Consider the following 18,404-nt stretch of genomic DNA (forward strand, 5'->3'; position numbering starts at 1 on the left):
ACCTAGATCCCCCATCATCTGATAAACACATAGAGACAATGTATTCAGTCAGTGTGTGTGTTTCCTACAGATGTATCCAGTAACAGAAGCCCACCAGGGAGATGTACAGGTCCTCTTTATTCCCAGGATTGTCCACCTAGATCCCCCATCATCTGATAATCACATAGAGACAATGTATTCAGTCAGTGAGTGTGTTTCCTACAGATGTATCCAGTAACAGAAACCCACCAGAGAGATGTACAGGCCCTCTTTATTCCCAGGATTGCCCACCTAGATCCCCCATCATCTGATAAACACATAGAGACAATGTATTCAGTCAGTGTGTGTGTTTCCTACAGATGTATCCAGTAACAGAAGCCCACCAGGGAGATGTACAGGTCCTCTTTATTCCCAGGATTGTCCACCTAGATCCCCCATCATCTGATAATCACATAGAGACAATGTATTCAGTCAGTGAGTGTGTTTCCTACAGATGTATCCAGTAACAGAAACCCACCAGAGAGATGTACAGGCCCTCTTTATTCCCAGGATTGCCCACCTAGATCCCCCATCATCTGATAAACACATAGAGACAATGTATTCAGTCAGTGTGTGTGTTTCCTACAGATGTATCCAGTAACAGAAACCCAGCAGAGAGATGTACAGGTCCTCTTTATTCCCAGGATTGCCCACCTAGATCCCCCATCATCTGATAATCACATAGAGACAATGTATTCAGTCAGTGTGTGTGTTTCCTACAGATGTGTCCAGTAACAGAAACCCACCAGAGAGGTGTACAGGTCCTCTTTATTCCCAGGATTGTCCACCTAGATCCCCCATCATCTGATAATCACATAGAGACAATGTATTCAGTCAGTGTGTGTGTTTTCTACAGATGTCTCCAGTAACAGAAACCCACCAGAGAGATGTACAGGTCCTCTTTATTCCCAGGATTGCCCACCTAGATCCTCCATCATCTGATAACCACATAGAGACAATGTATTCAGTCAGTATGTGTGTTTCCTACAGATGCATCCAGTAACAGAAACCCACCAGAGAGATGTACAGGTCCTCTTTATTCCCAGGATTGTCCACCTAGATCCCCCATCATCTGATAAACAAATAGAGACAATGTATTCAGTCAGTGTGTGTGTTTCCTACAGATGTATCCAGTAACAGAAGCCCACCAGGGAGATGTACAGGTCCTCTTTATTCCCAGGATTGTCCACCTAGATCCCCCATCATCTGATAATCACATAGAGACAATGTATTCAGTCAGTGAGTGTGTTTCCTACAGATGTATCCAGTAACAGAAACCCACCAGAGAGATGTACAGGCCCTCTTTATTCCCAGGATTGCCCACCTAGATCCCCCATCATCTGATAATCACATAGAGACAATGTATTCAGTCAGTGTGTGTGTTTCCTACAGATGTGTCCAGTAACAGAAACCCACCAGAGAGGTGTACAGGTCCTCTTTATTCCCAGGATTGCCCACCTAGATCCCCCATCATGTGATAAACACATAGAGACAATGTATTCAGTCAGTGTGTGTGTTTCCTACAGATGTATCCAGTAACAGAAACCCAGCAGAGAGATGTACAGGTCCTCTTTATTCCCAGGATTGCCCACCTAGATCCCCCATCATCTGATAATCACATAGAGACAATGTATTCAGTCAGTGTGTGTGTTTCCTACAGATGTGTCCAGTAACAGAAACCCACCAGAGAGGTGTACAGGTCCTCTTTATTCCCAGGATTGCCCACCTAGATCCCCCATCATGTGATAAACACATAGAGACAATGTATTCAGTCAGTGTGTGTGTTTCCTACAGATGTATCCAGTAACAGAAACCCACCAGAGAGATGTACAGGTCCTCTTTATTCCCAGGATTGTCCACCTAGATCCCTCATCATCTGATAAACACATAGAGACAATGTATTCAGTCAGTGTGTGTGTTTCCTACAGATGTATCCAGTAACAGAAACCCACCAGAGAGATGTACAGGTCCTCTTTACTCCCAGGATTGTCCACCTAGACCCCCCATCATCTGATAAACACATAGAGACAATGTATTCAGTCAGTGTGTGTGTTTCCTACAGATGTATCCAGTAACAGAAACCCACCAGAGAGATGTACAGGTCCTCTTTATTCCCAGGATTGTCCACCTAGATCCTCCATCATCTGATAAACACATAGAGACAATGTATTCAGTCAGTGTGTGTGTTTCCTACAGATGTATCCAGTAACAGAAACCCACCAGAGAGATGTACAGGTCCTCTTTATTCCCAGGATTGTCCACCTAGATCCTCCATCATCTGATAATCACATAGAGACAATGTATTCAGTCAGTGTGTGTGTTTCCTACAGATGTATCCAGTAACAGAAACCCACCAGAGAGATGTACAGGTCCTCTTTATTCCCAGGATTGTCCACCTAGATCCCCCATCATCTGATAAACACATAGAGACAATGTATTCATTCAGTGTGTGTGTTTCCTACAGATGTATCCAGTAACAGGAACCCACCAGAGAGATGTACAGGTCCTCTTTATTCCCAGGATTGTCCACAGGAAGATCACACCACCCCCCACCATTATCAGGTAGGTGGAACTGAGGGTCATCAGAGACACCAAAGTAACTGATTATTATCCATGGAGACCTAGATTATTATTGTTTACATTTAAGAGATTACACTTGTTCCTGTTTTGTGGATTTAGGAGGAGGAACAGACTGATGTTATGGCTAAAGAGAAAGAAGATATGTATGTGAGGAGTGATCAGCAGTCTATGGAGGAGGGTGACATGATGAGGACAATTAAAGAGGAAGAAGAAGAGATGTATGTGAGGAGTGATCAGCAGCCTATGGAGGAGGGAGACATGATGAGGACAATTAAAGAGGAAGAAGAAGAGACGTATGTGAGGAGTGATCAGCAGTCTATGGAGGAGGGTGGCATGATGAGGACATGTAAAGAGGAAGAAGAAGATACATATGTGAGGAGTGATCAGCAGTGTATGGAGGAGGGTGAGATGATGAGGACCCGTAAAGAGGAAGAAGAGACATATGTGAGGAGTGATCGGCAGTCTATGGAGGAGGGTGTTATGATGGTGACAATTAAAGAGCAAGAAGAAGAGACATATGTGAGGGGTGATCTGCAGACTATAGAGGAGGGTGACATGATGAGGACAAGTAAAGAGGAAGAAGAAGAGACATATGTGAGGGGTGATCAGCAGTCTATGGAGGAGGGTGACATGATGAGGACAAGTAAAGAGGAGGAAGAAGAGACGTATGTGAGGAGTGATCAGCAGTCTGTGGAGGAGGGTGACATGATGAGGACAAGTAAAGAGGAAGAAGAAGAGACGTATGTGAGGAGTGATCAGCAGTCTATGGAGGAGGGTGACATGATGAGGACATGTAAAGAGGAAGAAGAAGAGACATATGTGAGGAGTGATCAGCAGTCTATGGAGGAGGGTGACATGATGAGGACAAGTAAAGATGAAGAAGAGGAGACATATGTGAGGGGTGATCTGCAGACTATGGAGGAGGGTGACATGATGGGGACAGTTACACAGAGATGTCTCATTCCTATTTATTCCCAGGATTGCACACAGAAAGATCACAACTATGCATATTGCTATCAGGTACTTAGTATTACCAGTTCATGTTTTTAGTATATTTTAACCACCACCACAAAAGGAGCTATATCAGGCCTCACTTGCCAATATCAAAAATTCTCTTTATTGTGAACAGATCAATCAGAAAATGTGTAACAATTCCACTATACTAAAACCATTAAAAACACAGTAAAAGCTCCAGAGATAACACAGCATGCCCCCGCATCCACGTCCACTTCATGCATACATGCATATACGCCAATTATTCTTTAGCCAGACAGGTATGTGCAACAATAACAGCCATCAAAGCTCAGAGTTACTTGCAAGTACTGATTAACCGCTATCACTTAAGGCATATACAACATCACCAGGCTTAATTGACCAAGTAGAAGAAAGCCACTGTTAAAGCCTTCAAGTGTTTGCATTGGCAGTCCCACTTTGTAGGGCAGCGTTAGTTGTGCGTCAGTTAGGCAGTCCAGTTTAAATCATTTCAACTTTACAGTGTATAGTTCATCATGCTGGATTAGTAAGCCTTTGTGCAGAAAGCAATTAGTGGTTAAGCGTAGCAGTAGTTTGCAATAGTTTGTATGAACAGGGTATACAGTCCGCAATGGTATACAAACTCACTCAGGGGGTTACCATGACCCTATCTCCAGAACTCCCCTAGGGGTATGCGGTACCTTCAGAGCTCAGATAGCTCGCAGCTTGCTCAGTCCTGTCAGCGGCAGCTGGCGTGGATGATCTACCCGGGTATGCCTATGTCGCGGCGCTCCTGCGGGGATCAGCTTCAGAAGCAACGTGGGTTTAGAACGGTGGACGAGGCCGGCCTCATGTAGCTCCTCCCACCGACATGTTTCGCCCAATGGGCTTCCTCAGGGCATGTTTTTAGTATACACATATTTAATATTAATGTCAGTAATATTGGTAGACAAAGGCTATAAAGTAACAAATATTTTTCACCGTGTACCTTTTCTAGTCCAATGTGCTGTTTAAAGAGACTCCGTACTACAAAAAAAATCCCCTGGGGGGTACTTGCCTTGGGAGGGGGAAGCCTCAGGGTCCCAGTGAGGCTTCCCCCTCCCTCCCCTGTAGCTGCAGGTAATCTAGCGCTGGCTCCCCCGAAGCATCCCGTCAATCCTCCCTCCACAAGCCTGACGAGGCTTGATGTATTTACCTTCCCTGGCTCCAGCTGGTGGCTCTGTTGCGGCTCTCAGCACGGAAATAGCCTAATTCAGTCAGGTCAGCTCTACTGCGCAGGCGCAGGAGACTTGCGCCTGCGCAGTAGAGCGGACCGCCAGAGATCGACAATTTCCGAGCAGAGAGCCAATACTGCGCCTGCGCTGTAGCCAGGAAGGTAAATATTTACATCCCCGCTTTTCGGAGAGGCACAGCGAGACCACTGGAGGATGGGGGAAGCCTCGATCGGATCTGGAGGCTTCTCCCTACCGAGATGAGTACCCCCCCCCCAGGGGATTGTTTTTAGTTACAGATTCTCTTTAAGTAGCAAAATTACTGTTGCTCTTGGAGATACCAGTCTTGTGTACTCCTCAGACATAGGCTTTGATTGGCTCTTTGCTGTAGTGTTGCTGTTCCGAGAAGGACAGAGCTCAGTGAGGACTTCCAGAAGAAGGTTTTAGATGCTTGAGGGTCTGAGAATGGAAGTAAAATGATTACGGGGTAATATGTACTTTGGTTGCCCTTGGTTACCGGCGGCACCAGTGATCAAATGACTGCACTTAGGGGTTGATTCACTATAACAGTGTGCCTTATCAGAGTTAACATGCCTTATCAGAGTAGCATAAAGCATAGAAACTTGATAGGCAGCCTATTAGGCCAATCAAAGTGCGGGGATAATGTCCTTTAAAGAGACTCTGAAAAAACCCTCCCCTGGGAGGTACTCTCCTCGGGAGGGGGAAGCCTCTGGGTCCCAATGAGGCTTCCCCCACCCCTGTAGCTGCAGACAGTCCAGCGCTGGCTCTCCCGAAGTGTCCCGGAATCCCCCCTCAACAAGGCTGACAAGCACTGATTTATTTACCTTTCCTGGCTCCAGCGGGGGCGCTGTAGTGGCTTTCTGCACGGAAATAGGCGGAAATAGCTGATCTCTGTCAGGTCCGCTCTACTGTGCAGGCGCAGGAGACTTGCAGGAGACTTGCGCCTGTGCAGTAGCGGCCCAACAGCGATCGGGTATTTCCGTTTTTTTCTGAGCGAATACTGCACCTGTGCCGGAGGCAGGAAGGTAAATATTTACATCCCTGCTGTTCGGAGGGCCAGAGCGAGACTGTCGTGGGACACAGGAGGATGGGGAGGCCTCAATAGGATCCGGAGGCTTCCCCCTACCGAGGTGAGTAACACCCCCCCCCCTCCCCCCCAGGGTATGTTTTCTTAGTTACAGGTTTTCTTTAAAGTGATTGGACCCACAGGGGCTCCGGGCAGGAACGGGTGGAGGTCTCGTCATTGCAATTGGCAGGAAGAAGTTCGTAGCGCTCGCTGTGCTACTCTGATAATGTGTGTTAACTCTGATGAGGCATGTTAACTCTGACAAGGCACACTATGGTCTCGATTCATCAAGACCTATCGAATTGGTTAACGACAGTTCGGTAAAATACCGAATTCTTTAAGTTGATTTCAGGATTCATCAAATTTATCTACAGCTGTTATAATTCGGTAATCATTTGTCAGCGATGCGTTTAAAATGGAGGAAAGTGCAATTCATGAAAATGAAAGTGGGTGTGGTTTAGCGTTACATTTAGGATTAGTTATCTCCTTCACTGCTCTGTCGTTATTCCTGTCAGATCATTGCTGACAGAGAAGATGGAGCCGTTGGAAGTGGTTATGTATCAGCTGAGAGTGATTCAAAGGCGCAGAAGGGCAAGAATAAGGTCTAGAACCATATCAATTTGCAAGAGAATGGATTTATTTGCTATACCAGGACATCGGCTTTTCTCTTGAATCATCTTGTAAGAGAACACAGGCAGTGCCAGGGTTAACTAAATTGCTAGCTGCACTATATTTTTAGAAAAGGCTCCTATTAAGGAAGAGTTCTAGCGAAATTGTGGGATTGTCCCAAGCCACTTCCAGAATCCTGGTCCAGGTGTTAAGCCCTATTCAGAATGTTGCTACGTAGTGTTCAAAGGACTGCCTTTTACCCACAATTCCATGGGAATCTTATGGCCTTGTGTTAAATTACCGCTGTTCAATGGAAATATCGACACATTACCGATTGGTTACCGAATTATCGATATTTTATCGAATTCACAGCAAATGCGGAAAAACCTTGATGAATACAACTAGAAATAGATAAACTTCGAATTCTGTAATTTAACAAACTGGAAAAAGTTATCTCAAAGACAATGAGGAATCGAGGCCTATTTATAGTGAATCAACCTCATAATCTCTTATCAACTTTGACATTCACACACACAGCTGTAGCAGATCGATGTAGACCATGGATGTCCAACAAGTAGTTGGCTTCAATCAGGAATACAAGGTGTTCATGTCATCAGACAAGAATATGGATATCGTTGCAGATCTTGGTTTAGGCAGCTTTCCAATCAGAAGTCAGCGCTACTAAGCTGAGCTACGTTCCATCACAATTAGGCTAAACTAGGCTTCACAAACTAACATAAAGCAAAGAGAGAGAGTATGTTAGAAGAAAAGTGAAAGTTATATAACCAGAAAACTAGGTATCGCTTTTATATGCAAGAAACCTCCAGCTTTACAAGGGTTAACTAGTCACATCCCGCTGTAGGGGGGCCATGGGTGTGTTATGGATGTCAGTCACATTAGGAGCTTTCTATTGGCTTCAATGATTGAGTGATTGACAGGCCATCCACTACGCAGATGCGGAAACTCCATCTACTACCCTTCCCTTCCTGCCATACAGGCTACACTGGTTATGGGTGTGAAGATGAGGGCCAAGTGTGGTGTGGTATGACCCGTGTGAGATGGGCCCCAAGACCATGAAGGGCACCAAGGGAGGCAAGGGAAGGGGTGAGAACACTGGGGGAGCCCCATCTACCAAGGGGAGGCAAGAGAATGGGTGTGAAGGAGATGTGGGGGTTGTATTGTATTTTCACCATTGAATGGAAGTAAAAAGATCTCCACAAGTGGAGACTTTCCCGACTGTTTCTAGCTTGCCCAGCCTGTCTCGGGAACAACTCCCCACATGCAGAACCCGAGAAGCTGAAGGACTTGACTAGGATTCGTAGCATGTCATCACTGGGCCTGCAGGTAGCGCTCACAACCAGCAATCTCAGAGTGAATGCATGTTCTATTAGATACTTAGATATAGAAATGTGATGCACATGATAAGTGGGAGAAGAGGAAACCATTGGTGTCCAGCAAGAACGTCCTGAACACCTAGACACAGATCGGTGAGATAGTATCAAAGGAATTCTGTAACCTTCTGGAAAAAAGAACACACAGGGCCATCAAGAGCTCATCATAGTGAAGTAGTTAGGCCTGTAGTGGAATATACATTTATTTAACCACTTAAGGACCATAGAGATCTACGCCTTGTTTTGATGGGCTTCTGGCTGGCAGGGCGTAGATCTCTATCACAGGCGCCGCCGTTCCCCGCCGCGATCGCGTGCACCGCACCCGCCGCACTTAGACAGCTAAGGCTTCCGGGTAGCGGCAGGAGCCGTTCCTGATTGGCTCCTTGCCATGTGATCGCTGTGAGCCAATCACAGCGATCACCCTCCGAAAGGCAACACAGTTTCCGTTCCGCCTCCCTGTCACTGTGTAAATCTTTTGTGACAGGGAGAGACGCACAGCCTGTCACGGCTGCAGGCTGTGCGTCTCTACCTGTCACAAAAGATGTGACAGGCTGTGCGATTTTAGTGGAAAACGCACTTTTTACACTTTTTTTTTTTTTTTTTTTTTACCCGATCTCCCCCCCCCCCCCCATTCATCCCTTGATCCCCTCCCAACCAGTACAGACCAATAGTTTTCTTTATTTTCATGACTATGAACATTGTAGATTCACACTGAAGGCATCCAAACTATGAATGAACACGTGGAAGTATAGTACATAACCAAACAGTGTGAGACAGCTGAAAATATGTCATATTCTAGGTTCTGCAAAGTAGCCGCCTTTTGCTTTGATTACTGCTTTGCACACTCTTGGCATTCTCTTGATGAGCTTCAAGAGGTAGTCACCTGAAATGGTCTTGAAGGAGTTCCCAGAGATGCTTAGCACTTGTTGGCCCTTTTGCCTTCACTCTGTGGTCCAGCTCACCGCAAATCATCTCAAATGGGTTCAGGTCTGGTGGCTGTGGAGGCCAGGTCATCTGGCGCAGCACCCCATCACTCTCCCACATGTGTTCATTCATAGTTTGGATGCCTTCAGTGTGAATATACAATGTTCATAGTCATGAAAATAAAGAAAACTTTTTGAATGAGAAGGTGTGTCCAAACTTTTGGTCTGTACTGTGTGTATGTGTGTGTGTATATGTGTGTGTGTATGTATGTATGTATGTATGTATATATGCATACGTACGTACGTACGTACGTACATACGTACGTACATATATATATATATATATATATATATATATATATATATATATATATATATATATATATATATATATATATATATATATATATATAATTTTTTTTTTTTTTCTTTTTTATCTTTGTACATGATTGTGATTTTGCTTACTGCAGTTAGATAGGCTTTAGTATATAGTGCAGGGTATATTGTGTTTAGCGCATAGCGTAGGGTATTTAGGGTTTCGTATATAGTGTAGGGTGTATAGGGTTTAGTATATAGGGGTTAGTATATAGTGTAGAGTGTGTATATATAGGCTTTAGTGTATAGTGTCGGGTATATAGGGCTGTATATTGTTAGTGTATAGGGTGGCATATAGGTTCATGGTTTATACGGTTACGGAGGAGAGTGTCGCAACACCCAGACAGACGCCGCAGGCAACAGAGCGCTTCTACTAAACGTCGCCGTACTGACGTACCGGAGGAATTGCTTCACCCCGTGTGGTCGCCTGCCAACCTAGAAGCACCCTCAATTCCTCCTTTAATAGCCCAGGCTGGAATTAAAGTGCAAACTGCTAACCTCCCCCCAATTCAATTTATGGAGCTCATAACCACTGACGAGCTCCTCGGTTACATTGCTGAGCAAACAAACGTATACGCTCAGCAGCACAATCCAGCTATGCGAGGCCTCAGAACTGGTGGCCCACTACAGGGGAGGAAATAAAAACATTTTTAGGCCTCACAATAAACATGGGCATTACTAAAAAAAACAGACCTAAAACGGTATTAGTCGAAAAGACCAATTCAGCATATGGGGATTTTTTCACAAACAATGTCGAGGGCGCGTTATTTGACAATCTTGCGCTTCCTCCATTTCAGCGACAATTCCCAGCGCCGACCCGGAGAAGATCCAAATATTGATCCCCCTATACAAAATTCGGCCCCTAATTGACTACCTATCGCAAACATTTTCAGAGGTGTACGTGCCAGAAAAAAATATCAGTATTGACGAGTCCCTGGTACACTTCACTGGTCGACTTAGGATCAAGCAATACATCCCTTCCAAGCGTGCCAGATATGGCATAAAAATGTATAAGCTTTGTGAAAGCAGCACTGGCTTTACATGCGCTTTCCGAGCGTACGAGGGAAAAGACAGCCAGCTGGATCCACCTGGGTGCCCACCTTATATGGGCACAAATGGTAAAGTTGTCTGGGATCTGATTCACCCTCTCCTGAACAAAGGATACAACCTGTACCTAGACAACTATTACACCAGCATCCCACTATTCAAACATTTAGCGAGAGAGAACACGCCAGCCTGCGGTACCATCAGATCCAACCGCAAAGGCTTCCCTCAGAGCCTTGTCCACAGTTGCCTCAAATCTGATGAATCTGAGGGTCTCCGCAGTAAAGAGATGCTAGCTCTAAAGTACAGGGACGTATATATGCTTTCCACATTCCACATTACATACTCCTGAAAGCATGTGGACTGGAGCAGAAGAGAAATCTAAATGTGTTCATGCGTACAACCAATATATGGGTGGTGTAGACCGCAATGACGCGACAATGAAGCCGCACCTGGCCGCACGCAAAACCAGACATTGGTATAAAAAAGTAGGCTTATACTTGCTGCAGTTGGGCATTTACAACAGCTATATATTATACAAAATGTCACAAAACCCTCTCAGCAATTTAGAATTCCAGGAGGAAATCGCTGAATCTCTCATTTCCAAAGCTGCAACTCACCCTGGCAGAAGATTTGATTCAGTCGGGAGACTTTCAGTTGCGAGACTTTCTGGATATGATGTTCCAGAAATGATACCACAGACGGGAAAAAAAGAAATACCCCCAGAAAAAGTGTAGGGTCTGCACTAAACAAAAAATAAGGATGGCTACACGATACCATTGCCCCGAATGTCCCGAAAAAACAGGACTTTGTTTGAAAGACTGTTTCAAAGTGTACCACACCTGCCTAAATTTTTAGCTTGGATTGTCCTTCAAATGTATGGTACACAAATAGTGTAAGATAAGAAAAATATATATTTTTTTTCTCTTACCAGGCTTCACAAAAACACCTAGCAGCGCCAGTAGCCACACATAGGCAATATCATTTTATTCAGAAGGAGCAACTAAATCCCCCCAAAAAAATTGATACATTATTTTTTTTCTTCCCAAACATTCCATCAAATTCCACCAATAATCTTTGCAACAAAATGTTTCAATGTACCCAGGGATATAAACCTCAGAGATACCTGAGAGGGTGTAGTTTACTTAACCTTCCTGGCGGTAACCCCGAACGTAGTTCGGGGTAAGCCACGCAGGAGGTTTTCTCAGGCCCTGCTGGGCCGATTTGAGTAATTTTTTTTTTGCTGAACGCAGCTAGCACTTTGCTAGCTGCGTCAGCACTTCGATCGCCGCTATCCGCGTCGCAACACAGCGCCCCCCCCCCCCCCTAGACCCCTGCGCTGCATGGCCTATCAGCGCCAGGCAGCGGCAAGGGGTGGATCGGGACTCCCTTAGACGTCACGACGTCCATGACGTCGGTGACGTCATCCTGCCCCGTCGTCATGGCGACGGGGGAAGCCCTCCAGGAAATCCCGTTCTTTCAACGGGATTTCCTGATCGCCTATCGCCGGAGGCGATCGGCGGGGCTGGGGGGATGCCGCTGAGCAGCGGCTATCATGTAGCGAGCCCTAGGCTCGCTACATGATTTAAAAAAAATAATAAATCAAAAAAACGGCTGCGCTGCCCCCTGGCGGTTTTTAATAGACCGCCAGGAGGGTTAATGGGATCATTTTTGGCAGGAATTTGACATCCGGGTACATTCAATCAATTTCCACCAACATACGTGGTATCGTTTTATTCAGAAGGAATTACTGAATCATTTGTGGGGTGAATGTCTACAATACTTCAAAGCCTGTCTGTCAAAAAAAACAAACAAAAAAAAAAAAAACAGAAAAATTGACGTCTGAATAATTTTTTTTTCTTTTTGTCCTTATACATTCCATCAATTTCCACCAATAATCTGTGCAGTCAAAATCACCAATGCCCCCATGGATGAATACTTCAAGAGGTCTAGTTTACAGAATGGGGTCATTTTGGTGGAAATTTTACTATTTCAGTGACTTAGTGCTTCAGAGACGTGATGTACAACGCAGAAAACAAGCACTGTAGCTTTTGTTCAACGAAAAGCAAAATTACATTTTTTTTCACAGTCCCTACAATGTACCAAAGATGTAAATCATTTTCATTTTTTTGCACAGAATTTTTTGACAGAATACATTTTGAAAATAATTTGTTTTAATTCAAGACATTTACATATTTTTGGTTGAAAATTTCAAACAATATACATTTTTTACTTTTTTTTTTTTAGTAGCATAAATTCTCTTTAAAAACATAGAATCCCATTATCAATATAATTAAGTGCTATAGAAAAAGGCCTTATTTGTTCTGAAAAAAACAATATCTCATTTGTTTTGATAGACCAAAAACTGACTGAAATATCTAAACTCAAACAAAGCATGTCAAAACCAGAAAAAAACGCTCTGGTCCTTAAGGCCATTTTATATGTTGGTCCTTAAGTGGTTAATAAAAGATGTAGGATACTTCCAAACCTAGGTCATCTCATGTAACCATTGTGCCAGGTGAGATGGATGGAGTAAACAAACTCTAGCATTTCAGCATAAGAGCCTGCAAACTGTAAAGCATGGTGGTGGAAAGGTTATGGTTCCGAACTGCTTTACTACATCAGGGCCTGGACACCACTACAGAATCCACTATAAATTTTATTTTACAGGATAATGTGAGACCTGTCAGAATAATAAACTGCGGCCAAAATTAGACCTTCCAACCTCACAATGACTTTATATGTCCACATATGTAAGCTTTATATGGGGTCTGCTCACATTCTCATACCGCTGTATGTATTTTCAGCTTATTAACACATGGCCATTTGAAGTGGAAGTTGTTGAAGAAGATGATATGCATGTCCCCACTGATCAGCAGTCTACGAAGGAGGGTGACCTGATGGGGATAAGTAAGAAGGAAGAAGAGATGTATGCGAGGAGTGATCAGCAGTCTATGGAGGAGGGCATAATACGAGTGACCATTAAACAGGAAGAAGAAGAATCGCCTGTTCGAAGCAAACTGCTGTCTACGGAGGAGAGTGACGTTAGCAGGACTATTAAAGAGGAAGACCTTTATACAGAGATAAACTCAGGTTTATTAATTTATAGCATTTATAAACCACCAACATATTACGCAGCTCAGCGTAGAATTAAAAACCAGGAATACTGTTTGTATCAGTTCCTTTGCTAAGCGCACAATCAGTCCCTCCCAGCATTCCAATGATCCTCAATAGGGTGGGAAGGTTTGGGGGAGGAAATCACTGAAAACCCAAATAAACTGCTGATAGAAGGTATCAGTTGCTAGAAGCTTTGATGTATAAGTCCCCACATCTACTTCCTGGGTGGGGCTTGGAAGCTTTGATGTATTAGTCCCCACATCTGCTTCCTGGATGGGGCTTGGATGCTTTGATGTATTAGTCCCCACATTTGCTCCCTGGGTGGGGCTTGGAAGCTTTGATGTAGTAGTCCCCACATCTGCTTCCAGGGTGGGGCTTGGAAGCTTTGATGTATTAGTCCCCACATCTGCTTCCTGGGTGGGACTTACATAGCTTTGATGTATTAGTCCCCACATCTGCTTCCTGGGTGGGGCTTGGAAGCTTTAAATGTATTAGTCCCCACATCTGCTTCCTGGGTGGGACTTACATAGCTTTGATGTATTAGTCCCCACATCTGCTCCCTGAGTGGGGATTGGAAGCTTTGATGTATTAGTCCCCACATCTACTTCCTGGGTGGGGCTTGGAAGCTTTGATGTAGTAGTCCCCACATCTGCTTCCTGGGTGGGGCTTGGAAGCTTTGATGTATTAGTCCCCACATCTGCTTCCTGGGTGGGACTTGGAAGCTTTGGTGTATTAGTCCCCACATCTACTTCCTGGGTGGGGCTTGGAAGCTTTGATGTATAAGTCCCTACATCTGCTTCCTGGGTGGGGCTTGGAAGCTTTGTATTAGTCCCTACATCTGCTTCCTGGGTGGGGCTTGAAAGCTTTGATGTAGTAGTCCCCACATCTGCTCCCTGGGTGGGACTTGGAAGCTTTGGTGTATTAGTCCCCACATCTGCTTCCTGGGTGGGGCTTGGAAGCTTTGATGTATTAGTCCCCACATCTGCTTCCTGGGTGGGACTTGGAAGCTTTGGTGTATTAGTCCCCACATCTACTTCCTGGGTGGGGCTTGGAAGCTTTGATGTATAAGTCCCTACATCTGCTTCCTGGGTGGGGCTTGGAAGCTTTGTATTAGTCCCTACATCTGCTTCCTGGGTGGGGCTTGAAAGCTTTGATGTAGTAGTCCCCACATCTGCTCCCTGGGTGGGACTTGGAAGCTTTGGTGTATTAGTCCCCACATCTGCTCCCTGGGTGGGACTTGGAAGCTTTGATGTATAAGTCCCTACATCTGCTTCCTGGGTGGGGCTTGAAAGCTTTGATGTAGTAGTCCCCACATCTGCTTCCTGGGTGGGGCTTGGAAGCTTTGATGTATTAGTCCCCACATCTGCTTCCTGGGTGGGACTTACATAGCTTTGATGTATTAGTCCCCACATCTGCTCCCTGAGTGGGACTTGGAAGCTTTGATGTATTAGTCTCCACATATACTTCCTGGGTGGGGCTTGGAAGCTTTGATGTATAAGTCCCCACATCTACTTCCTGGGTGGGGCTTGGAAGCTTTGATGTATAAGTCCCCACATCTGCTTCCTGGGTGGGGCTTGGAAGCTTTGATGTATAAGTCCCCACATCTACTTCCTGGGTGGGGCTTGGAAGCTTTGATGTATAAGTCCCCACATCTGCTTCCTGGGTGGGACTTGGAAGCTTTGATGTATTAGTCCCCACATCTACTTCCTGGGTGGGGCTTGGAAGCTTTGATGTATAAGTCCCCACATCTACATCCTGGGTGGGGCTTGGAAGCTTTGATGTATAAGTCCCCACATCTGCTTCCTGGGTGGGGCTTGGAAGCTTTGATGTATAAGTCCCCACATCTACTTCCTGGGTGGGGCTTGGAAGCTTTGATGTATAAGTCCCCACATCTGCTTCCTGGGTGGGACTTGGAAGCTTTGATGTATTAGTCCCCACATCTACTTCCTGGGTGGGGCTTGGAAGCTTTGATGTATAAGTCCCCACATCTGCTTCCTGGGTGGGACTTGGAAGCTTTGATGTATTAGTCCCCACATCTGCTTCCTGGGTGGGGCTTATTTGCTTATGGGAATGTTTTGCTTGCCCTGAGGTTTCTGCAGTTGTGTAATCAGCTGACACTCTGTTTGTATTTGCAGCGCGCAGTCCTGGTGTCAGGAACCCCTCGTGGAACTACCTCACCCCGGCCCCAGAATGTAGTATGGAGATAGAGGTGACGACACGACATTTTCTGGAAGGCAGTGCCGTGGCCCCAGACTCCCAGCCCAGGCCTCGCAGGGTATATAGGCGCCCCCGCCGCTCCGCCACTGAGGAACCTGAAGCTGCGGGATGTCACTGTGGAGACCAACAGCAAGACATGCATTCCGGATCAGAGGGTGGGCAATCTACATTGAACTCAAGTTTTGACGCTCACACAAGTTCTGCCACTGATGAGAAGCCTCATTCCTGTCCCGAGTGTGGGAAATACTTCGCATACAAACGTGAGGTGGTCGCTCATCGGCACTCTCATGTGAAGGGGAAGCGCTACCCTTGCCCGGAGTGTGGGAAATGCTTTGTATACAAGTGTGAGATGGTCGATCATCGGCGCACTCATGTGAAGAGGAAGCGCTTTCCTTGCCCGAAGTGTGGGAAATGCTTTGCATACAAGTGTGGGATGTTCTCTCATCTGCGCTCTCACATGGAGAGCAATCGCTATCCTTGCCCGGAGTGTGGGAAACATTTTGCACAGGAGTGGGACCTGGCAGGACATCAGAGATCGCACACAAGGGAAAAAACCTATTCATGCCCCGAGTGTGGGAAATGCTTTGCGTATCAGCGTGAGATGATCGAACATCAGCGCTCTCATGTGCAGAGGAAGCGCTTTCCTTGCCCGAAGTGTGGGAAATGCTTTGCATACAAGTGTGGGATGGACTCTCATCTGCGCTCTCACATGGAGAGGAAGCGCTATCATTGCCCTGAGTGCGGGAAACATTTTGCACGGAAGAGGGAGCTGGCAGTACATCAGAGATCGCACACAAGGGAAAAGCCTATAGATGCCCCGAGTGTGGGAAATGCTTTGGGCAGAAGTTGCAGTTCTCCGATCATCTTAGCTCACACACGGGCGAGAAGACGTATTCGTGTCACGAATGTGGGAAACGCTTTGGATTCAGGTCCAACCTCGCTATAAATAAGAGGCTGTATACGGGACTGAGGACGTTTCTGTGTTCTGAGTGTGGGGAGAAGCCTTATTTCTGCCCCGAGTGTGGGAAATGCTTTCCCCGCAAGTTCTAGCTCGTCGTCCATCAGAGGTCTCACACGGGGGAGAAGCCTTATTCCTGTCCGGAGTGTGGGAAATGCTTCTTCTGCAAGTCTCAGCTCGTCGTCCATCAGAGGTCTCACACTGGCGAGAGGCCCTATTCCTGTCCGGAGTGTGAGAAATGCTTTGCCAATAAATCCTGCCTGGTCGTGCACCAGAGATCACACACTGTGGCGAGGGGTTACTACTGTTCTGAGTGTGGGAAATGCTTTGAACATGAGAAGCAGTTTGCCGCACATCAGAGGTCTCACCACGTGGATCAGAAGACATGAGTTAGTGGTCAATGTTCCGGTGATTGGTTTCCATACACTCTGATATTAGGGTTCTGCCTGCGATCACGTCATTCCCTTTAAATCACTTGGGATCCATTGATGGATTTAGGCAGCTGGTGGAGTAAAGGCAAGATCAAGAGTTGTGATTTACATCAGTAGGGAGAGCAGAGGAACTGTAATGACAAATTGTGGAATGTAATAAATTATCCCCAATGCCTTGGTATGTAATGTAATTATTATGGAACCCCGCCCTCCCAGTGATGTCATGGCCTAGGCAATAATGTCACACAGCTTTCTACCCCAGAGTACTCTGGGACACCATATTATGTTCCTTCTCACTTCATAGAGGGAAAATAAAGAATCCCACAGCGATTCACCTTGCCAGCAGTAAAGAGGGCGGCACCACAAATACATTTCAGAATATAAATCAGGGTGAAATAAGATATTACAATGTAAAGAATGACTTAATCATTTATAAAGTTATATTGTGTCAAGAATAGTTTATCTTTATTATCAAGTTGTCATTTGTTATGTAAATAGTTGTAAAAATTATAATTAGAAATATATATGCATCTACCATGGTATATAACCCATGTAACTGTTTGATTTTTATATATATATATATATATATATATATATATATATATATATATATATATATATATATATATATATATATATATATATATATATATATATATATATATATATTTTATATGATTATGCGTGTGTGCGAAAGTTTGGGTAACCTTGTTAATCGTCAAGATTTTCCTGTATAAATCGCTGGTTGTTACGATAAAATATGTCAGTTAAATATATCATATAGGAGACACACACACACAGTGATGTTTGAGAAGTGAAATGAAGTTTATTGGATTTACAGAAAGTGTGCAATAATTGTTTAAATAAAATTAGGCAGGTGCATAAATTTGGGCACCGTTGTCATTTTGATTCCAAAACCTTTAGAACTAATTATTGGAACTCCAATTGGCTTGGTAAGCTCAGTGACCCCTGACCTACATACACAGGGGAATCCAGTTATGAGAAACAGTATTTAAGGGGGTCAATTGTAAGTTTCCCTCCTCTTTTATTTTTCTCTGAAGAGTAGCAACATGGGGGGTCTCAAAACAACTCTCAAATTACCTGAAGACAAAGATTGTTCACCATCATGGCTTAGGGGAAGGATACAGAAAGCTGTTTCAGAGATTTCAGCTCTCTGTTTCCACAGTTAGGAACATATTGAGGAAATGGAAGACCAAGGGCTCAGTTCAAGTTAAGGCTCGAAGTGGCAGACCAAGAAAAATCTCGGATAGACAGAAGCGACGAATGGTGAGAACAGTCAGTCAACCCACAGACCAACACCAAAGACCTACAAACATCATCTTGCTGCAGATGGAGTCACTGTGCATCGTTCAACCATTCGGCGCACTTTACACATTGAGATGCTGTATGCGAGAGTGATGCAGAGGAAGCCTTTTCTCCGCCTACAGCACAAACAGAGCCGCTTGAGGTA

At 45.0% G+C, this 18,404-nt stretch overlaps 1 protein-coding gene across 2 annotated transcripts in view; it reads left to right on the forward strand.

Moving 5' to 3' along the window:
* Nucleotides 1-17,480, forward strand: part of LOC137536561 (uncharacterized) — a 41,737-nt gene extending 24,257 nt beyond the window's left edge. For both annotated transcript variants that reach the window (XM_068258803.1, XM_068258804.1), the window contains 4 exons: nt 2,483-2,580; nt 2,698-3,618; nt 13,018-13,303; nt 15,463-17,480. In XM_068258803.1, the coding sequence (XP_068114904.1) occupies nt 2,483-2,580; nt 2,698-3,618; nt 13,018-13,303; nt 15,463-16,490 (2,333 nt within the window). In that variant the 3' untranslated portion in view covers nt 16,491-17,480. The remainder of the gene's footprint in view (nt 1-2,482; nt 2,581-2,697; nt 3,619-13,017; nt 13,304-15,462) is intronic.
* The last annotated feature ends 924 nt before the right edge of the window (nt 17,481-18,404 follow it).

Source organism: Hyperolius riggenbachi, chromosome 10, assembly GCF_040937935.1.
Source record: "Hyperolius riggenbachi isolate aHypRig1 chromosome 10, aHypRig1.pri, whole genome shotgun sequence".
NCBI lineage: Eukaryota > Metazoa > Chordata > Amphibia > Anura > Hyperoliidae > Hyperolius > Hyperolius riggenbachi.